The 23,123-nt window shown below is 42.6% G+C and overlaps 3 protein-coding genes across 5 annotated transcripts in view; 1 reads left to right on the top strand and 2 right to left on the bottom strand.

Annotated features, from left to right (window-relative positions):
- Positions 1 to 13,330, bottom strand: part of LOC108027595 (uncharacterized) — a 40,792-nt gene extending 27,462 nt beyond the window's left edge. The window contains exon 1 of the mRNA XM_017099113.3: positions 12,821 to 13,330. Within this exon, the coding sequence (XP_016954602.1) occupies positions 12,821 to 13,040 (220 nt within the window). The 5' untranslated portion in view covers positions 13,041 to 13,330. The remainder of the gene's footprint in view (positions 1 to 12,820) is intronic.
- The window catches only part of LOC108027587 (protein yippee-like), a 63,465-nt gene extending 47,695 nt beyond the window's left edge, over positions 1 to 15,770 (top strand). Inside the window, exons 3-4 of one of the 3 annotated variants that reach the window (XR_006368154.2) lie at positions 3,508 to 3,852; positions 14,248 to 15,770. The gene's annotated coding sequence lies outside the window, so the exon portion shown is untranslated. The remainder of the gene's footprint in view (positions 1 to 3,507; positions 3,853 to 14,247) is intronic. The other 2 variants (XR_007766015.1, XR_006368153.2) reach the window with 2 other exon arrangements.
- A 1,216-nt stretch (positions 15,771 to 16,986) lies between these two features.
- On the bottom strand, positions 16,987 to 20,568 carry LOC108027499 (lipopolysaccharide-induced tumor necrosis factor-alpha factor homolog). The gene is made up of 3 exons (XM_017098942.3): positions 18,384 to 20,568; positions 18,172 to 18,319; positions 16,987 to 17,793 (listed from the first exon to the last, which is right to left on the bottom strand). The coding sequence occupies exons 1-3, from the start codon at positions 18,676 to 18,678 to the stop codon at positions 17,664 to 17,666; spliced, it is 573 nt and encodes a 190-aa protein (XP_016954431.1). The 5' UTR covers positions 18,679 to 20,568; the 3' UTR covers positions 16,987 to 17,663.
- Positions 20,569 to 23,123: the final 2,555 nt, after the last annotated feature.

Raw genomic sequence — 23,123 nt, 5'->3', positions numbered from 1 at the left:
GGCTGGTCCGCGGCCCTAAGTATGCAGAAAAGCTACTTGTCGGCTTCACACATAGAAAATAGCACTAGGTTTGTGGTAATTAAATTGAAAAAATATCTAATTGCTTATGATATTTAATGAAATTAAAAATTAAATGCAAACGTAAAAGATTACGATTTAATTTATTCCCATGATTAAAATCAAAGGTTAAGCAGACGCACAATTCTCTCAGTGCACTTGAAGATGCCTATGTGTGTGCGTGGCAGTAAGTAACCTACTTTAAGTTCTTTTGGCTGCCGTCATCAGCGGCAGCAGCAGCGCTGCCAGTCGCGACTTGAATGCAGCAAATTGCCGACGTCCAAGCGCTGGGCTTTAAGTAGGGTTTTCGAGGGAAACAAATGGGCTTAGAGGGCCGCAGACTGGCACTGGGCCTCCAACTTGCAGTTGGTACACAAAATTAAACAACAAATTGTTGCCACACAATTCGCGTGCCAAGCGATGCTCTCATTTCTCATACAGCACAAGCACGCCCATCCGTCCATCGGACATGTACCTAGGCGACTATGTACCATGCACCCTATATATGTTTCGGAAAAACTTTATGTACTAAACTGCAGCATTTGCATGTCAAACAAGAGTCGTAGAGCAAATTGTACAGTGAGGAGCGAGCAAAGTTTCCAGGAAGCGAGGATCGCAAGTGGAGCTTAAGGAGCGGGACGGGGGTCTTAATGCCCCAAAGATTTTCTGGTGAATGGGGAAATACTTTCGAGTTGGCAGGGGATTGAGAATTCGAAACTTTCCTAAACAAATGTGGGATAAGCATTTCGTTTTCACTACTTTCGGATTACAGTTAGCGTTTTAAAACTAGTTTTTAAATTTTTATTAAAATGTAATATGTGGTAGTACGTGCTTTAACATGTACGATAAACATTTCCTTCTAATGCATTCAACAATTTTTGTTTTCCAAAGTTCTGAAAATATTTTCCACTGATTGGTTTACTTTCGTACTGCGATTTATTTTGGTACGGCAACAAAATGTACTTAAGTGATTTGATAGGGAACAGCAAAACATTTTGAAAGAAAAAATAAAAACAATGCAAATAAATGTTGTAGCACAGAAACAGCAGAGCCCAAATATTTGAAAGGCCAGAACTAAATCTGATGCCAAGATCAACCCACTTCCTTTGGGCCCTTAGCTTTTGTTGCACCGAAGATTCATGACTGACACGGGGCTTTCTTTTGGGGTTGTCTTATCGCAAGGACTTATGGAGCCTCAGCCATTCGTGGCTCCTTGCGTCCATTCACTCTCTGAGGAGCAGAAACGCCTCGAAGGCATATGGCTGGCTGGTGATCCCATTTGCGGGCTTTGAAAGATAGCCACTTGACTTGGCTCGGGCCGTGTCTTAGTTAGTTACCTTTAAGTAGGCTATAAATACCCGTTTCTGGGCGGCTGGGCGGCTGGGCGGCTAATGTATGTCAGTCGTGCGCATAATTACGGTGGCGCTGCATGTACAAACACGTGCAGCACGAACAGGTTGGCAAACACACACACACACCCATAATCGGGCCAAAAAGAAAGCCAAAGAAAGTGCACATATGCACATGCAAAACACACACTCATGCAGATCCAGATCCCGAACCAACTTAATTGCATGTCGAGTGCTGGCAAATTGAACGCTTAATCATTTGAGCCGCATGCCTGGCCAGCGATTAGTTTTTAATGCGACTCGATTGCCATCTCGCCGACTGATGGCTGATTAACTTGGCTAACTGGCACGCCTGACTCGCAGAGGCCCTCGAAAGGGACATTTCAAAACCACTGGGGCATAGCTGACGGCCGCCATTCGCAAGCACTCCAATTAGACGTTCGGTATGTTGCTGCTGAAATAGCTAAAAAGTTAAGCCTGGGGTTCACAACGAGTCCTGCGCTTTGTCGTTGAAAGTCTTGTATGCATATTATTTAATCTATCGATATTTTCATTGATAAGAATACCTTTTTGATAGTCATGGGAGGATTATTTTAAGTCTAGGCTCTCATAAAATCGGACATATTTTGCATCAAATATTGATACATTATCGATTTATACGTTCGCAACCTGAAGGTGCTTACCTATAGTTAAAGGATTCGGAAAGAGCCCATCTTATTTATGATTCAGTAATTTAGTTCTTGCCCTAGTTATAGGTGTTTAATTCTGTCCGTTCATTTATTAAATAAATAATAAACATCATTGAAAGAACTCCAGCGTTTTTTAAAGTCATCATAGCAATTTCTAGGCCTAAAGCAGGGCATTACACTTTTTTGATTGACACTAATTGACAGTTGAGTCGGCTCAGGTGTAGATGCCCTACATAAGCAATTTGCCCTCTTAAAAGCAAATAGCAGCCTTACCATTTCCCCTGTTCCTCAAATAGGAGGAATTAAAGGAGGGAAGCGGGGATACAGAACTTGGGGCAAACGTTGACACACATCCGAATCGAAAGCCTGCTAAGCTACGCCCAAAAAGTTAAACGAAAACTTTGCTCAAGATTGAGTTTTTGAGATTTGACTGCAATTATGACAAAAATCACAGACAAAGTGATTCAAATTAGGAAAGTATTTTGTGTGTATTTAATTCAGGACATTTCGTCAAGGCTTTTGTCTGCTTCGAACTGGAAAATGGGCAAATTTGTCAGCATGCACAGGAAAAGTTATGTTGTCTGTTATTTCGGTAATTACTAAAGTCACAAATTTATTTATTTCAGGTAAGCGTGGGTCATTAGTTATGATTAAAAATAGATTTTAAACTTAGTGGTAATTAATTTAAAAATTTCTAAAGTATGTTTTTTAATTATAAATTCGTTTATTCCAAATTATATTTTTATACATTTTTGTATTATTAGTTACGTATTTTCTTTTAAATTAAGAAAAATTAAATTGTTCTCTCTGTATTGAGGAGGAGGCTTAAATTTAAATGCTCTCAGTGGCCATAACAGTCGAAAAGAAGCTTATTGAACTTAAGGCCCTGGGAAATACGGACTGACCACTGAGTAAATGTTAAATGCTGCCGGTCAGGGCGGCGGGAATCGGATTGGCAGGGGAAAAGGGGGCTACTATAACATCATTGGAATGCCGGTCCCAGCCCACAGTCATAAATTTGTCTGCGCCACTTGCCTTCGGTGCCTGGAAATTAATTCATTATCGATTTTCGTTTCGTTTCATTTGCTCTGGCTTGTTTTTTTTGTATTCCCTGTAATTGCAAAGAAAGGGGTGTACCTTATCTTCTCTAAAAATTAATTAAAGTGCTTGAAAAATAAATTTTTTTTCGCATTTTTCTAAGGTGTTATAAACCAATTTCTGCACAAGTTTTTAAATATTTATATAATCGTAGCACTACATTACACTTAAATAACTTGATACTGTCCCAATTTCAAATGCTCTACATGTGAAACAGAGGATATTTAAATTTAGTCTAGGTTTATTACCACTTATAAATTCATTGATTACTGGGTACATGGTTGTAAAACTCCCAATAAATTTTTTTTTACCAGCTTTGTTGCTGCCGAGACCCGGCTTAATGCGGCCATTAAAAACATGCTGGGCGACCATGGAAATGATGACGACGATGACGATGGCAATGCCTTCGAGTAGCATTATGAATGGATCATTTACAAAGTCAACACAATTAAAATACACGCCCATCGACCGACCGCAACTGAAACTGAAAATGCAGGCGGGAATACGGGAAGTCGGTGTGCAAACGGAAAAACAGGAAATCGGCGGAAGATGCCAATGAGAAGTGCGAGCCCAAACACGAAAAAAACCCTTTTCAACTCCGCTGACACCACCAGACATCCGGAACCAGTCGGTGTTACCAGTAACCAGTACTCAGTCAGGTAAATGAGCCCCCAGAGATGGGTAGCAGGGAAACGCGGGTCCTGGGTAGAAAGAATGTGAGTATGAAACGTGAAATATTAATAGGGCAAAACGGTAGGGAGCAAAACAAATGCGCCAACATCGATTGATGTCCTTGGTTGTGGTCATTACCATATTTCAAAGGATACTCGGCGGTGCGTTTGTGGGGGAACTCTTAGGCACAGTGAGTTCAAGGATTTTATCCTTTTTCTTTGTCATAAAGAGTTTTTCCTCTGAGAGTCAATACAAATTGAATTCTTATTTTACATGCATTTAAGTTTAATAACTAAAAACGAAATTAAAACGCTTTAATATAGGTATGAAACTGGCGGAATAAATTATAATCTGTTCATATGTATTATGAATTGAAAATGTATATAGACTTTATTTTATAACAATTACTGAACATCCATCACAGGGTATGCTCAACTTTACCCCACCTTATCAGCGAGCAAGCTGCTAACCTTTTATTTAATTTGCTGTGGCCAAAGTTCAAAGGTAAGCCCTGAGTGTGTGTGTGCGGTAGCCGGTCGGCAATCGGGGATAACCATTTACACAAATGGACTGTGTGCGTTTGGAAACCCCTGAGCTTCTTAACCCTTCACCCCAAAAACACCGGATCCATTTGGAACAATGCATTGGCAGGGGTCGTAAGGTGGAATTTGTTCAAATTTGCTTTGGGCTTCCTCATAGTATTCATCGAGCTGCCTTTCAATAATGCATACGGTCGAAACGATTCGTTAGCTTCATTATGATGGGTAATGATCGAACTGAGACTTTGACCTTTGCCCCGGGAATTAAGCCTTTACCGCCATACCTCACTACCAGGGTATTTTATTAAAAGAATGAGTTAATAGAAATGGTCTATCTTCTGTTTACACTTATATAGCTTTAAATTTAACATTTGTGAAATAGTTTAACTATAACCTTTCCCTGCGATTCTCAATATTAATATTCCTCTCACTCTTGGGCCTTCCTCTGCGTTTTCAGGTTTTCAAACGTATGAGCAACTTGTAGAAGCTGAAATTATTTTTTAAGTAATAGACGAGACAACCCTTATGAAAATTATATTAACTTAAATTATGGCGGAAAGTTAAAAGCTCTTAAAAATGGCTCAATTTCAAAGCATATCATCAAGCGCCATATATAAATTAGACTCTTGGCTACGCATTAAAGGGTTAACTGCTATTTTATGAACTCCTTGCATTCCCTTTCGGCCAGCAGTGAGCAACAATTTTCGAGGGCGACTCCTTGGCCCGAAGGCAGCAAATTGAGTTGCGCATTGAACTTCAAGGCTAATTTATTTTATGGCTGCACCCCCGCCCTTCGTTTTTTGTTTATTGTCATTTGATTTTTGAGCCGGAGTTTTGCCCTCCGTTGAGCTTGAAAGTTTTTTTTTACCCTCTCCCTCGCTCAGTTTGTTTTGCTTTTCTGTGGTGTGTTGTGTTTTCTGCTTCAGTCATAAAACACAACAGCAAAAGAAAGCAGCGGCAAAGTGGGGAAAAGACCAAAGGACTAAATGTTGCCAGTTTATCACATCATTGGGCGCCTTGGGGGGAACGAAACGGTTGGGTAGATAAGTATATGAGTCAAGTGAACCACTTCGGGATTTAAGTTTAAAGGAGCTTTGAATTTAATTTAAGTCACTTTTTGTAAAGAAAATAACACATGAGTCCTTTTTTTTACTAAAAATACTAATGCAGATAAAGGGGAAATGTTTAATAGCGGTGCCACTATTTTCTGTTCGTACCTCTCTCTGCTTTTCTCATTATTTTATGCACCACCTCGGCAGAACTCTTCTCCGCGCTTCTCAACATTTTGACTTTTACTTTTAACAAGTTTCCTCAGCCACTTTGCCATGACTTTTGGGAGTGCAATTTTCACAAAAACGTACTCCGAGAGAGGTGGCAAAAATTACACTTGATCTGTGCGTTGGAGTGAACAATTTTCGGATGCTGTTTTTTTATGACCCACCATGTTGGCACCTGTGCCCCACCTGCATGGCCGTGGGTTAACGTGTGTGTGCCAGTGGCAACATCTCTCGCCTGTCGTCGTGCATCTGGTAAAAAAAATAGAAAGAAAAAATGGTAAAGAGCACCTGGCACGCCCCTTCGCTGAGCGGTGGGCGGCTTAACAAGTATGAAAAGCCAGGACATAAAATTTAAACAAGCTGCTGCAAGAATCGTCTGCGTCCAGACCACTGGACCCCGAATCCAGCCCCTTCCGTGCTTATTTTTACCAGCTTTTCTTTCGTCCTCGCCTGTGGCTTTTCCTCTTGCAGTTTTTCGTTCCTCATAGGCAGACCGTTGAATTTTTGAAGCGGGTAGGCGATTTTAAAGGGATTATTTTTTTCTCCGCGTCACAGTACTCTTCTTTTCTGAAGCGGACTGTTTTTGTTCGTAAGGAAGGTTCCGGTGCGCGAAAAGGGGGCGTGGCAGTATAGCCGACTCGTGGGGATGCTGCATGCGGCACATGCAAAACCACAAATGATAGCAAAGTTGAGCTGGGTGCGTGTGGCTGGTGTTGTTGCTGCTGTTGCAGTGATGTTGCTGCTGTTGCAGTGTGTTGCTGCTGCTTCTGCGGCAACAGCAGCATCCCAATCACAGGAAGGGGAGGTGCAGGCGGAGATTTGAAGGCAGAGCAGGCGGGGGAGCAGTGGAAGAGTTCTGTGGCACTCGCCGTAGCTGTCGCACTTTCAGTAATGTGACACTTTGGGCCATGGCATGTGGCAGCTGCAACAGCACGGCAGCAGCACAGCAACAACAACCGGAACCGGAACAACAACAGTGCCACCTCTTTAGCCAAAATGCTAAATATACACGCTGTAAGCTTATGGATAGACAGCCAACTTCCAGAGAAATGCATGTCTGAGAAGGTGGATCGGTCGATAAATCAAATTGCTGGCAAAAGAAAAACTAAAGCACTGGGAAATGTATAAGGGGCTGCGATATGAGTTAGATTTTACTATTCTATCATATTTTTATCTAATACCTATAAGCTCAAAAGAAATCAATGTATTTCTGTATTACGCGTTTTATAAATGTGTTGCGATCTCTGAATGTTTACAAATAAAAAACCACTCCGATTTAATAGTTCGGTATATAACATTAGAACACTTGTTTAGAGCCGAAAGAAATCAAACGTTTTGCAACCATATATGCCAGTTTAACTCTATTAAAAACAGTCAGCGATTCCTTTAAATTCAGGACTTCTTCCATTCTACGCCCTCTTCATGGGGTGTCAGTGAGAAAGGAAGAGGGCTAGGGGCAGAGGATGACAGAGGGGCAACAATAAAGTCCAAACAATTTATATTAATCATACGCAATGTGGTGCCAAATTGTTCCGGGCATACTCAGCACTTAAGGAAGCCCCCACCCCGACTACGAAACTCCTGCTCTGCGATATTGGTTCGGTGCAGTGCAGCAGCTAAAACTACGACATCGTTGGGGCAAAGACGTTGACGACGTCTACGACATTTCGAGCACTTCCCGGACAAAGTCAGGCTCTTAACGCATGCAGCCGGAGGACGAAGGATGCGGATGGAGGATGGGGACGAAGATGCGAGCGATAAAAGCGCCAGCTAAAACGGATGGTGTATTATCCCTAACGACCAGCATATAAAAATAAATCCCCAGCCGAATGCAGAGCGACATCGGACCCAAAGTGGGCGTGCCCAATTGGCCTATAATTTGTTAGGCATGGGTGTACTGCGAGAAACACTGCTAATGGGTATTATTATAGCACTTGTAAATATGGTAACCACGGCTGAACAGCGATTCATCTTGAGATAATATGATTACCTAATCATTTAGTCTGTTAACGCCCTTCTCTGCGCTTCTCAAAATATTTAGCTGTGCAGTAAAGACATATTCCAAACATACATTTTAATTTCTTTCTAAAGAAATATTTTTCCAAGTGCATAGCTGGTCGGCACTTGGCCTTAAATGTATTTTGGGCTAATTATGCTGAGTGAGTGAGTAAGGACAATTGTCGGACGACAAGTGCATTGGGCTAGGACGATTAATATTGGGCGACTAGACAAGGGAGCACTTTGCACTCGATTAGCGTATAGCAAATTGCGCCTGAGTGGGGTCGACTGCTCAGGTAGTCATATCTCCATCCTGGAACATAAGGACAAAGGATCATGTGGGCGGCCATTACAGCATAAAGTTTCGGGTTTCGTGCGTCTTATGGTCCATTATGCTGCCCGCAAAAAGCCCCAGAATCGTATTTACCAATCTGTTAATTATATTAATGTGGATTAAAATTTCCATGTGGTTGCACACAAACAATCGGGAAACAACTAATTAAATTAATTTGATTTTTCCCTGTCCTAAATGCAAACAAATTTTGAATGAACAATTCAAGACAAACGTAATCCCTATGCAAAGCAACTAAACCGTAAACAATAATTATAGATCAAAAATAGTTTGTAGTAAACAAATCGTAGCATTACTAAGCCCACTAAAAACGTTGATGTATTAACTTCAAACTATCTATAAAAGCAGGAGATAAGTTGGGCAATAAAGTAATATAGTTTCAAGGCGGACAGTTAATGCTGGGTAGTAAGACATTAAAGTTTAAGCGTATGCAGTAAAAACTTTAGCAAAGTGCAGGCAGTACAAGTGCATCAGAAATGGCGGAGATAAAGTTTCGATGTAAGTTCCCAAAATAAATATGGAAAGGGCAGTAAAAACCAAAGAACGCTGGATTTTAAAAACTCGCTTCCTTATTACAACTGAATAGGAGCTGTGGTAAATGCTTTTTTTAATGGCATTATAAATAGCATTCCGATTATTTCGGTTTGAGCCTCCTTATGCGCTTCTCATTATTTCATGTCCACCCAGTAAGGAGCTTTCTCTGCGCTTCTCAATATTTTGATTTAAGCTTGCAACATAAACGACAAACATTACTTAGCCATGAATTTCGGGAGTATTATTCCCCTCGCAAATGTGTCTATAAACCATAATCATTTCCTATTGCCCTCGCATTAATTAATCCTAAGCTGTTTAACCAACAAATGCCGATGCTGTCCCTCCTCCCATTTAGAATCAAAGACTCTAGGGTTACCCTGTTCGTCGTGATTAGGCCACTAATTGGTTCAATCAAAGTGTCTTCAGAGTTAATTAAATGCTGTTCTCCGAGAGAACCTTTCAAAACAAGTCCCAATAATCGTTGAAATAATTACCTATCCCTGAGAACACACACACATGGGAATGAGATTGTGGGATTGACTGACTGACAAAAGTTTTGCGTGCGGCCTCCAAAAATGGCGTTGATTATTTAAGTACTTAAACGTGTTTTTGTTAATGAGCTACGAAATAATTCATAAAATTCCAAAAGGCTCAGCGAAGCCCCTTTTAATTTCCCTCTGACCCCCCAAGGCACTTGAAAATATAATCCTCGGCGCAATAATGTGCGAGTATTTACTTAATCTGTCTCCTCTTGCGGGGGAATTTTCCGCCGTCGTCCGCGAATCGCACAATGAAAATTGCTTTTATTTACTTTTGATTATCTGCTTATGGACAGCAAGGCAACAACAAAGGCAGGGGAAAAATAAAGTTTGAAAAACAGCAGACAAACAATAATGGCGGCTGCCTGTTATGCAAAAAAGCGGTGCAGAAAAGCGGCTCCAAAAAGCATATAGATTAGCAAAACGCAGTAGTTGCCATGAATTCAGTGGTTGTGAATTGTGCCAACAATGAAAGCTACTACGAGGGATAACTTTTAAAACAGTGGCATTTTTTTCGGACTAGTAAATATAAATGTTGCCAAAATTAAAGTACTTGGCACTTATGGATTTTCTACAACATTAAACTAGGCACAAAAGTTTACATTGGCTTAAATTATGTCTTGTTTATTGTGAATTTTTATAGTCAGTAATTAGTGACATTTTACTGTTATTAACACCTGTAGGTATATGAAAAATCTGAAATGTGGTTAACAAAGAGGACAACAATGGGTGCTTTTAAAATATTAAAAAAGTTATTGGAAATGCAGTCAAAAAGCAAATAAATATAGAAAGTCGGAATAACAACTAACACCAGTTGAGTAACCCAGCTTTTCTATTTATTCCTAAAGACAAAATGAGAAGGAGGCGACAGAATGCCAACAGAAAGGCGATATCAAACAAGCAAACAAAAAGGCAAACAAAGAGACAAGCAAACGGCTTATGGCCAGGTTTAAATGTGGACCATACGGACGGCGATGCTGGCCATGGCCAACAATCGAGGGTGGTTTCCACAACGCAACTCTTCGAACTGTGCAGGCCCACCGCTTTATGGGTTTTGCCCTTTTTTGCGGACTGTCAACACTGCCTGTCGCGGTTGTAAAATCAGCGAAATGTTAGCACTCAGCCAAAAATAAACGAAAAAGTATCTAGAGTGAAAGCGCAAAGGGTCGAGAGTGCGGATACTGAGTACTTTGTGGGGGGACATTTTACGAGAAGGTCGAAATGGGTTGCAAAATGTTAACCAGAAATTAAACACATTTTCGGAAAGCCATTTAAGTCGAGGATGGAAGAAGGGTATTTACAAGCACAATTTTGAACGTAAACATGTTTATTTTTTTTACATTATTTTAGTAAAAATATGTGTCCTACGAAAGCTTTAAGCAACATTTTTTTAGTTTTATAGAATGGAATGAAATACATTGCTTCAAAGATATTCTCATTGCTTATTTTTTTTTTTAATATTGTTTGTAAGCACATTTTACTTATTATCTGATAATTTTAATATTAATGCAAATTCTTATATTTATTTCGACTCCTAATACACTTTTATTGTTATTTTGGCATCATTTTTTGAGGTCTATTTTATGGCAGTAAACTGTTATAAATAAAATAGGTGTTGTGTTAAGAAGATTCCCGCGAATTGACCCTTGGCCTGTGACCTTCCAGGGTACCACAAACAAAGCCGCACCTGCAAGGCACACACATGCAGGGGCCACCCACCCGCACACCTGCCATAAGCCACGTGGCACACCCACCCACCCTCCTATCGGGCCATAATTTATGGCCAAACGGATGCGCAAAGTAGCAAAAGCAAAGCACGACAAGAGCATAGCAAAAGCAAGGGCGAAAAGTGTTACCTCTGGCCCGCCGGCTATTTAAAGTGTGAACGCACGGCTTCGAGTGGCTTCGATCTCATCGGGATGATGAAGAGGCTGCGTCTCAGAGCAACAAGTCGTGGGATTCGGTTTCGGATGCCGATACCCCTTATCCGCATCCATCCACAGCCACAGCCACAGCAAGAGACAGACACTCTCGGATTATGGCATTTCGATCATGTGCTTGTGCGAATTTAATTGCTTTCCGATGGCCGAGGAATGAGGAATCGCAGCAGCTGGCCGAGTGGCTAAGCATATTGGCATGCAAAAATGCATAGCATACATTCGGGGGCAGTGGTCGGCGGGCCACGATGCGTATGAGTAATGCCATTGCTTGCCACCAGGATTACTCATACGCCGTGTGGCCGCTCCACTTGTGTGTGTGTGTGGCTAACGCAGTCAGGCACTCGCACAAATCTGTGTGATTTCCACAAAATTACATTTTGCAGTTACAAGTGTTATAAATAAATTTTACGTTTCAAAATGTTTGTCAGTGCGGTCGGAGTCGGCCTTTTTCCCAGTTTCATTCTCGTTTCCCCCAAAATGTTTGTTTGTGTGACTTTTGTGTAGCTGCTAAGTGGCAAAGCACACACCCGCACACCCACGCAGCTAACTGCATTTAAATTGCAATTTTCGCAAAGCAAGGCAAACATTTTGGACGGCATATCATCGGATTTATCTGAGCCGCATGTGTATATGTACCCTGTGCATGTGCCAATTGTAATGTATATGGCTCCGCACCATATCCATTCGCATTTGACAACTTGATAGTGGCATACGTATATGTTTAATATGAAATTCCGCAAATTGCTTCTGTTATCGCAGACGATTTGGCATTTGTCCGCCTGCCAATTTTCGGCTTGGAAAATATTTCGAAAATCTCTGATTAAATAAAGAGGGGAGAGCTGGAGCTTCGACTGGAATTCATTGGTTATTAGGTTATAATTAACAAGAAACAGTGCTGAAAGTTCTCTAAGTTATTTATTTAAGTTTGCTACAGGACTGCAATACACCATTATGAGATAAAAGCAATAGAAAAATTGTTCGAAAGTTAAAGCTCCTCCTATATTTTAGATAGGCTTTTAAATATTTATGATTTGTTCTTCTTTTTACTGGATTAAATATAAAAAGGAAATTTAACTGCAAGAATTCGGCTTCGGATAAACATTTTTTTAACCCAATTATTTGCAATTCCAGAATCATTAATATTATAACATAATAGGCTCTTATACAATTATGATTATTTTGTAAATGAAATGGGGCTGAAAATTGCATTAAAAAACATGCAAATTCACATGAAATCTGGCGTCTATTGGCTTTAATATTTTAAAAGCCACAACTAATTAGAGTACACAAATAATTAAATTAGATTTTAATATTTTAATAACAAGTGAACTAAACTTAATTGGCCGCAAATAACTTTTGGAATTTCATATAACTGCAGCAGCTCAAAATAATAACTATATTTCACGCTACTTAAAAACACAAAGTGCCCGCTTCAATTACGCATTCTGCACAGGCTTTCTGCCGATTTCCCCACGCACTTATGGCAACGTTTTGCAAGCCAATCCAATCAAATTAAATATACTTGCGGCTAAAAGCCTGAAATCGGAGCGGCCAGAAGCCTCAATTGTTTTGTGACCACTTAGAGCACTCAAATTGCTTTTCTGGCTGCAAACGTCCGAAAGTCCCTGCGGAGAGTGGCAGGCTAATTTCCATTTTGTGAGCGAAGCGACAGGAAGCGAAAGTGATTGAGTCGTTGTCTGGCGGCTTGGGCTTTTCAGTGGTCAGTTGGGAGTCCGCCCCCAAGAAGAGAAGCCCCCCGACGGTCCACACACTCACCATTCACATAGGCGGCGAAATCAAAGTCCTTGTCCTGTCGCGCTCCGCCATCATCTTCGATGTCCGGCCGTCGCTGCCGCTGCGGCAGATCCTTTCCCGCTTTCGGCGCGGAAATGGCGTCATTTCCGGCCGCCAGGGTCACGCAGGAGAGGCCCAGGAGCAGTGCCACCAGCGACATTGTCTTGGAGCGTTTGCGGTGTCGGCGGCTCGGGGCCGCCATGCCGCCCACTAATTGCACGCACACGGAAGCGGAAATGACACGCGGCTCGCCGGGACTGCAACTGTACAGGGTGCGGCTTGGCTCTGGGTTCTCCGCCCCCAAAACTCCAAGGATTGCCGAAAATACACTGCCAAAAAATAAACTCACAGTCGAACCGGCTCTGCGACTCAGTACTTATCGCGCGTAGCACCACAAGCCGGCCACGAAGGACTTACGCGAATTCTCCAGGAGCCGCCGAGAGGACCTGCTGCCTGGCCAACGTGCGAGGCGCAATTGAGCCCACAGTCGCCCGGCCGTACACTCATATAGCCTTGTCAGTCGACAGTTGCCAACTTGCAACACGCCGCACACGCCGCACGCCAGGAGCCGAACTTCTGTTTTGGTGAATGGACTCGGCATCGGCGAAATCCGAGTCGCATTACGGGCCGACGCCTGCGCCCTTGCGGGAATCTCGAAAACAGAAATCTGAAAGCGCGGGGAAGGGCTTGCGGGGAGCCAGAAGTCAGTTGCAGTTCATTTGCTTGGCTACGTGACGCGAGTTTTCGGTGTTTTGAGGTTTCAGCAGGCCGTGGAGGAGGTCCGGAACAAGCTGGGGACAGGGGTCTTCCCGCGAAGCGAAGCGGGATAATGGGTAATGGTCGCTCGGCATGGGGCAGTGGCAAGTCGAAGGAAGCGAGGGGTCCGAATATCGCTTTTATTGTTTCGCCACAACTGTTGCTCGGCGAAGATCAAATGGCTTGGCTGTTGTTCCGCACAACTCGTTGGTTTCAAAGATTGCTGTTGCACGGTTGCAACTCAAATTCAGTTAGGGTGCAAGTTGTTGATGAACTCGTTGGCTAGTTATGGGATGATTGCACATGATAGACTGTTAGAAAGAGATATTTAAGTCAGTTTTAAGTCTTATTTAGAACAGAATAAAAGTTATTTGAAGGAAATTTATGAATTTTAATGGAATTCTAGGAATAATAGTTATTTTATTTAAATGTTACTGTTGAATGTAATCTTGTAACTTTTTTTAAATTTATTATTTTATAATCCTACTTATTAATTTTAAAGAAATTATTGCTTATTTCAATGGTATTATTCGCCAATTAATCGTCTATTTTGTATTTGTCGTTATAGTTTTTAAGGTAATTCTTATAAATGTTTCTTCCAATAATTTCAAACAGTCATGACTCTAACTTGTGTATTTTTCCTGTAATTACAGGTAATTGAGAGTGCCGAAAAGGCTTCAAGAGCATGTGAAGCTGCGACTTGCCAAAGAGGACTGCCGCCGCTGCACTTGTCGCTGCACGCGTTGTTGTTGCTGGTCGCCAGTTGCAAGTTGCTGGTCGCAGCGGCAACTGTTGCAGCTGTGACCTGTGGCCTGTGGCCCTGCGGATAAGGAACATTTAGCCATTATTGTTACTGCCGCTGCATGTTGCTGCTGCAGCTGCTGCTGTCGTTCGGCCCCCGATTACGGGCACTGGAGTTGCTGCTGGGCTTAACTCTTGCTGTCGGTTGCTGTGCGTCGATTTGCATCGCAATTGCAGTTGCAACTGCAATTTCGCAATTTGCCATTCGCATTCGCCATTTACCATTTGCCACGCCAAACTCCTCCCCGCCTTTTCTTTCCCTCTTAATTAAAACATTTTGCAGTTGATTTGCGCGGCTGTGTGGTAATTTGATTAGCGCTCGCCCCTTCCGGGAGCTGCAACTGCAACTGCAACAGCAACAGCAACTGTATCTGTATCTGTGTCTGCGTTAACGACTCATCGAGGACCCGCAAATATTCGCGAAATATCCCTGAATATCTGGAACGGAACGAGGGTTCAAAAATAAAATCAGGCATTTTCCAGCCACGGCAGAGCAGGCAGCATTACTGCAGAATGGCAGCGAATAAATGGACGTACAAAGGTAGAGCCTCCCCGACGATGGGATATTGATAACCAACAGCAATTTTCAGCTGCAAATAATCAAATCACTCGGCGAAAACTGTTCGCTGAAAAGCGGTAACATTAAATATTTGTAAACGTGCTGAGCTACCGGGCATCGCGCTGCATGCGAAAATGCCCTTCTCGTTTGCGGGAACATGAAACTATAATAATGTGTATGCGAAAGAGGCAGTTGCTAGCTTTTTGTAGGACTTGCTTCGATTCCGATCACTTTTCGCAAATTTATTTTGACAAAATACTCGCCGTAATTTAGTCGTAATTTGGTTAATTCGAGTCGCACATCTAAAAGACCGAATGTTATAGGCAACTTACAGGCAACGCTAACGATTCCCATAACATTCTGGGAAATTTATTTTTTAAGCAATTTTCGAATTTTTCATAAGTGGTCGATTGGAAATTTAATTACGAGCTCAACGAGGTATGGCATTCCCTATTCCGACCTTATTTCGCAAAATGATTTCCAAAAGCTACTTTCTGACGGTTTTTTAATCGAAACTTGGTCAAAACGAGGCGCACTGATAAAAGTCCGACTATTTTGAGCAGCTAACAATCTATGCTAACTATCGCCATCACATTCCGGTTTTGGGATGTTTTGGTTATTTTCGCATTTCTCGTCTTTTTTTGCGGAAATGGGTCAAAAATTAAAGATTCCAGGTTTGTATGCCAATTGCGAATTTAATTACGAGCTCAACGAGGTACGGCATTCCTTATTCTGACAATATTTAGCGCAATGGCGTTCAAAAAACTGGAAAAAACTTAAAATATTATACTTCTTTTTTCAATAAAACAAAATATAAAATCTTCACAATTGTATTTTTGTTTAAAATGGTCAAGATAGCGCCACTTTTAGGCTCATTTTTATAAGGGAATACAAAAGCGTCAAGATAGCGTCACTTTTAGGCTCATTTTTGCAGTTGTAAAAATGAGCCTGAACGTGACGCTACCTTGACGCGAGAGGATAGAGATGGTGTCAAGATAGCGTCACTTTCGGGCTCAATTTTAAAATGCCCTTTGCTTGTCAAGATAGCGTCACTTTCTGGCTCAATTTTAAAATGCTCTTTGCTTGTCAAGATAGCGTCACTTTCGGGCTCAATTTTAAAATGCCCTTTGCTTGTCAAGATAGCGTCACTTTCGGGCTCAATTTTAAAATGCCCTTTGCTTGTCAAGATAGCGCCACTTTCAGGCTCATTTTTTAAAGCAAATAAGGAATTTGTCAAGGTAACGTCACGTTCAGGCTCATTTTTTTAAGAGCTCGCCATTTCCAGAAAAAAAGTAAAACATTTTGAATTGGAGGAAAATCCCATTTTATTTAAACATAATTTTCAGATTGTTTACATTTGATACTTGAGAAACAATATTTGTCGGCCGGCGTAAGCAGCGCAGCCCGCAGCAAGCTAATCTAATTAAAATTGCCAACTTATTGGGGCGGACTGCTGTTGGCAGCTCATATTCATTGTTTTCCCATTACATATTATGCTTTTATTATTGTTATGATTTCCATTGGCATTACGGCAGCAGCGCAGCAATAAACTCGTGCGTGGACAAGGCGCCGTATTCTGATGTGATTGAGGCGCAGTTATCGCATCATAATGCACTTGGCCATAATGCTCTTATGGCCATAATTGTTGTTGCGGCGCCCTGACCCGACTAATTGTCGAGTTGTGCCTTTTGTCCACGGCCCCGCAGTTCTGGCCAGTCAATCCCAATCCAGCCTCCAGTTTTTGGCCCAGTCGAAGGTTGCGTGCAGGCTGGGCTCCAATCGCACATCCCACGAGGCGCTAATTGAATTCGCTGCCACCGCTGGCCAATTGCAGTCCAAAAATTGAACAAAGCCCCCGCAAAGCACTGAAATAGGCAGAAACCTCGAAAACAAAAAGCGAAACTGAGAGCGAGGCAAGCAGGTGAATTGCATTCTGAAATACCCTTTCGAAGGGCCAACAAATGTTGTTTTAGCTTAAAAAAAACTAAGGGTTTCGAATCACTGGGAAAAGTTAATTAAAGTAGGCACAACATTATTTTGAGAGTGCAGACAACGCCGTTCTTTAAAATAAAGCCTACTTTTGGAGACTTTTTTTAAGGGATTAATTTATAATTTGACTGTCACTGTCAATCATAATTGCATAATGTAATACAGCTTTTTAGGGTGTTTTGTAATGATAGAAAGACCCAATAGGGATCTGTTAAAACAATTTAAAATTATTTTTAAACATTTGCTAAATTAAGTTACGCGTGTGGTATATATGTTCTAATATTATAAACAATTCTAAGACCTTTTCAAGAACCGGGTGCTCTCCGCTTTTGCAGGGTATCAATAACGAGCAGCATCGACAACAACTCGCTCTCGGTGGCAGGATGTGCGAGCCGTAGTGATGATGAGGCAATTTGTTTAGGCCAGTTATGCATCATTTGGGCGGGGGTAGACGGGCGGGGTAGACGGGCGTTGGCGGGGCTTGGCTATTGGGATTGAAAACGAAGGACGTTGGACGACGGACGATGGACTTAGTAGGCAATTCGATTTGACGGCGCCCAATTTCCGGCCGCGTTGGCTCTGTTACTCATTACAAGCGAATAAGCCCCGAGGAGTCCTTGTGGTCGGAGGCGTGCCGCCCACTCAGCCTTATTCACACACACGGAAAACTTTCACAATTAGCGGCCGGATTCCGGCTGCGATCCTGCAGTATATTTCCGGCTACAGCCGGCAGCAGCAGCAGCCGGCAGGATAATGCGCGCCCAGGAAGATCTCGCAGGAGGAGCAGTAATGGTTCGTCGTCCGGCAGCAGTTCCACAAATAGGGACACAAGCAGGCGCAGCAGCACCAACTGGAAAGGGATAACGTCATGGTTAAATTGGGGTTCTTGGTGGATTTGTAAAAAAATTGAAGTAGTATTTATACGTACATTTTTATTGTATTTTATGGCACAGAAGTAACTACTAATTACATAAATGAGAAATGTGATGTTCCAATAATATTTATCATGGCAAAAATGTAATGCAATGTTTAGTTATGGGATATTATGGAAACCTTTTTTGAAATGCATTCTTAATTAAATAAAAACAGTATTTTATATATTATTTGTTCACCCACTACTTAATTAAGAACTAAAAAAATTATAATTTTTTAAATTTCAAGAGTCGTATAATCTATAATCTATTAGTACCTTGCAAACTTTGGCATGACTTAAGAATGAATTTCTCACCCAAAAGCGCACATCCAGAGGGACCAAATGTGGGTGCTGGCGTTGGGCGACCTTCTCAAGCGCGTGAGTGCCCGTTGACCACAAGCGGGACACACCATCTCCACCGGCTTGTTACCCAACTTGGGTTGAGGGGTCGAGGTGAAAAAATCTGCGAAATAAAAAAATTAATTTATATTATTATCATAATATACTTATTAAAATACCCCACTTACCTCGCACAGGAGGCGGTGGCGGTCCCTGCTGCAATGGAGGACTATCCCCGTCTTCATCCACCACTTGAGGCATCCCCTCCAGGCCATTCCTCAGATGTTGCGGCTCCGCAAAGAAGGTTCTCCGGCGGTCGGCGGAGTAGCCAAAGTTGGCCAAGGCGGAAGACATGGCCTCATTCATGGCATCGTCGTAGGTGGGCGGTTCCGAGGGCGACAAGGACATGGGTCGCTGTTTCTGATGAGTCACCTGACTGGCGTCCTGACCCTGGTACAACATGCGGTGCTTCTCCTCGGCCATGGCAAACCCTTCTAACTGGCCGATCGGGCCCCTCGGGGGCTTTTATTTTCCGAAAGGCAGGCCTTTAAAGCCCTGCGAAAAACAGTTGTTGATAAGCAAACATTCCGGGCCAATTAAGCAACTGCCAGCGATGTCGGCAGTCACCAATAGAAAGCTGGAATGGAAAAGGTCCAGTCACCATCGTCGTCGTCGTTGGAGAATATTGTCAGCTTCCGTTTCATTTCCTGTTCATAACTTTTTCAATATGTGCAGCTGACCGCCTGCACTGCCGAAAAAACGTAAATATTACTGGGTATAGCGAATTTTTAGTTGTAAAGTCTAATATTGATTTTAATAACTAAAATATATTGTGCTAAGAAATAGTCAAAAATTCGTTAAAAGTATAATTTCTCTTTTTTAATTTTACAATATATTGAATGCAGTTACTTTCGTTTTTAGCTTAGCCTTTTAACCTAGTATAAAACTTAATAAATAGTATTACATTTTCTTGACAAGTTGCATAGCCTTTTCCATTATCAATGCAAATGTAATTTTCCACACACCCAGTTATGAGTTAACTCCAAAATCTCCTAGTGTTGTTCTTCCGCCCCTTCACTTGCCTCCACCGTGTTTGTGTTTGCGATCCCCAGATTGTTTTTTGTTTTCCTCCAAGTTTTTCAATATTTTTCAACGTGGGCTGGGGTGGCAGGAAAACGGGAATGAAATTCCGTTTGCCACTTTGCATTTAATCAACTTCATCGCATGCATGTATAAATCGTATGCAGGCGCAAATAAACTAAACAGAGGCGACATTATAATGAAAAATCTCATTTGCATGTGGCAGCTGACATATCTCGATTAGCTGAAACGCAGCCCCTTAAAAATGTTGGATAAAGTGCAAGTAATAATTCAAATATTAACAAATCTGGTATTTACCAATTATATTTTTCCTAGTTTGAAATATTTTTTGGGCTTTACAATTGTTCTTACTTGGATGCTACGATTTTCCACCCATTGCTTATGCTTAAATATCATTCCCTCTAAACTCCCGCCAAACTTTGATTTTTAAATTCATAACTTGTTTAAAAGTGTTTTCTAACTCTGTGAATTCGGTTTTTAAATTCCAGGATGCTCGGGGCCTGTGATTTGTCCACTCCTGCTCTTCCGCCAGGTGCCACTGAAATGGGGATCGGGTTCTGGGATCGGGCGCTGAGAGCTGTCGCTGCATAAATTTGCAGTCCATTTCAAGTTGGCTCGTCGCTTTGATGTTTGATTTATTGCCCGCCGGCGGGGGTTAAGGGGGCCAAAAGGGGTTAAGGGGCGGCGTGCCGTGGGGAGTGGGCTTATCGGCCGACATGCCCGACAATTGTGAATGGCAACTGCAATTGGAATTGACAGGGACGGGGGCGAGTGGGCGAGTGGGCATCAGGTGCTGACTGGGATAAGCAAATAAATGGATGAGACGGGCCAACAATCCGGTGATGGGCTCGCATTCCATTACGGATTCTGCCCTTGCTGTCCTTTTCGCCCATTTATGTATTCCCGCATTCTGAAGGTCAGTCGAGGGTGGAAAAAATGGGGCAACGTGGGGGAAACGGGTCAAGCTTTAAGGCAGCTCCTTTAAAAAAGTATTCCTGCTTTTTATAAGGATTACAAAGTCCCAGTATCCCGGTAGTCTTCTTTATGAAGCTGGAGGTACAAAATCCTGGGACTAAACTGCTGGCTTTTCCTTCAAGGAAATAGTACATACACGCATGTAGCCATCTCCCTCCGGCACCCACTCGCCCCGTCTCCTTCGCACTGATTGCGACTTTGGCTGGAAATGTGTGCAAATAATATTTCTGTAATTGCAATTAGCGCCAAAAAGGTTTCCACCGCTCACAGCTGCCGAACGGAAGAGCAGCAGTCGTGTCTCCTCCCCTGCCCGCTTTCACCTCCCTTCGCCACCCACCCACCTCTCACCACGCCCCCTATCATCCGCCTCCTTCGCTTTTTATATATCTCTATTTGTTGTTTGCCTTGCGAGGAAATGCGTTCGTGCGAATTGCGATTTCTTCGATGCTTCAATTACACATGTCTGTGTAGAGGCGTACACCCGGAGAAATTACTAGTTGTTACTGGAGGGGAATTTTTTAAAATGATATCCTAAACATGTGAGTAGGGTGTAATAAAAGTTGTCATTATATGCCCTCAGCAAATGTTACTTTCCAGTCAAAAAGATTTACAATATGTGTAAAATATGTTTTATGTTTTTAAGTTGTATATATAATATATATTTCTAGATGCGTGATAAATGTTTCTAGAGTTTGTATGCAAAAATATTAAAATATAGAAAGATTGGCTGATCGAATAACCCAAATGGCTGGGAAAGTGTCACTTGTCTATTATAGGTTTCAAAAATTGTGTCCAACGAATGGCAAAAGATTGAAATAATATTTAATAATTAATAGGAAAAAATCCTTCTTATTACCTTTAGCTTAAGAACTGACGACCAACGAAGGCGTGATAAATCACCACACTTTTTCTCTCCGTGCAGCCACACACCGTGTACCTAGGCGCCGGGAAATCAATGTTTAAAAGGGAACCCGAAACTGCTGCCGACGCCCCTTCCCACGCCCTTCGGCTGGCCTGTTAATTTGCCAAAAGAGAAAGGATATTCAAGATATTGAAGGTGCCAGATCCACGAGACTATCCCCGACCGACCACTGCTTCGCCCCAAAGAAAGCAGGCACTAAAGCGACTAAATAAAGGCAGGAAAAACAATGAGGGAAAACAAAGGCAAAGTCGGGTAAATGTCTTCGGGCTCTCGTGTAAAATAGTTAAAGTATGACCCAAAATGGAGCCAAAGAGCAAAACCCACTCGCACACCCAGCCACTTCGAGGGCCAGCGTGTGTGCGGCGGAGGTTGGTTCTGGGGCGCGAGTAATTCACATTTCGAGCACGTTTCGCTTTTATGCTCTTAAATGGCGAGTGTATCTGGGCAGGACCCCCCTCGCCACATGTGTGTCTGTGTGCCGTCTGTGGCAAAACGATAATTTTGTTGATGATGCCATGATTATAAGTTTTAGCCCCGTCGCCGGAGCTCTCAACTCGCCGAGGGCAACAATGGCGGCTAGAAAACACCGAGGATTGCCGGCAATCCGGAGTGTGACTGCCGAAAAATACTCGTTGCACGCTGATAGATACTGAGTAGTTTTCAAATTTTATAGGCTAACACGGCTTTTAACTCGATCAAAGGATTTACTACTATGTTGTGTCATACCTCTAAAGTGTGCGCGGTTTAATGTACTAGTATTGAGCACTAAAACCTTTTATTTTTGGACAAAACATTTGGAAAAGGTGACCCCAACCTGGACTCTTAAAGCACATAACTCAGCCTTTAGTGTTGCAAATCCCCTGTTTCATGGCCCAAAAGGCGTTAAACATTAATCGCTAATATTTTACCTCACAATTTTTTAGTTTATACAATTCTTACAAAAAGGTGACCCCAACCTAGAGTTCTAGAACCTCTAACTCGACATCGGGCATAGCTCTTTCAGTGCGTGGCTTCATTCACTTGCAACAAACACTTCAATATCGCTTGTAGTTGGTGAGAGTGCGAGGTGCTCCCACGCCTTACAGGGTATCACCTCGCAAGCCAGCGCAATCAGGGGTTCAAGTGGCGTGTCTGCCCGCCGCGTATCTGTGCCACATGTATCTGTATCCGTATCCGTATCCGTATCCGTATCTGTATCTGTATCTATTCCTAAGTAAATTACCCACACAGAGGGACTACGGCTGCGGACCACACATCCACATCCCGTGCGCGTGGATGACCCACATAAATAGCCGCGTGCCTCGACTCCAGCCGCCTCTTCATTGGCACGTACCAAACAAAGCGGCGAAAAAAGGACGAAAATCGGCAGAATCGGAAAAGGAGGTAAGCCATTCAACAGTTTCACAGACACATTTTTCATTATGGAAACCTGAATTGAATTCCGACTGGCCGTCGCATGTGGGGCGGAGCTTGGCCCCGAATCGATTGACATGGCCCAAAGACCTTGTGATCTGCTCAATATTTCATGGGGCGCCCTCAAAATGAAGTGACATCTGGACAGGACGAGCAGCGGGAGATATGCATCGCCAGCAGGGCCATGCGTATGCGTAATCTCTGGCCGCCCAAATATTTGTCTAATAAATTGTGTATTTATGGCTCGGGCTTGCAAGTAGCCGTAAATTTGGCCAACATGACGTGCCCAATTTTCCTGCGTCCTGCCACTGATTTATTGTGATTTTTGCCTCTGCAATGCGAACCTTCGATTTGATGGTCGTCTACGCAAGAGTCGGACTGCCGCTTCTTGCGCGTGGCCCACAGGGAGAGGGATGTTGCATGTTGCTGCGGGGCCCTGCGGCATGTGGCTGCTGCTGCTGTCGGCAGGCCATTAACTGTTTGCTCGCCGGATTCGGCCAGACAATGTGAAAGTGTT

The sequence above is a fragment of the Drosophila biarmipes genome, chromosome X (assembly GCF_025231255.1).
Source record: "Drosophila biarmipes strain raj3 chromosome X, RU_DBia_V1.1, whole genome shotgun sequence".
Taxonomy (NCBI): Eukaryota; Metazoa; Arthropoda; class Insecta; order Diptera; family Drosophilidae; genus Drosophila; species Drosophila biarmipes.
The sequence above is the reverse complement of the archived record's forward strand: the minus strand, read 5'-3'. Positions and strand labels throughout refer to the sequence as shown.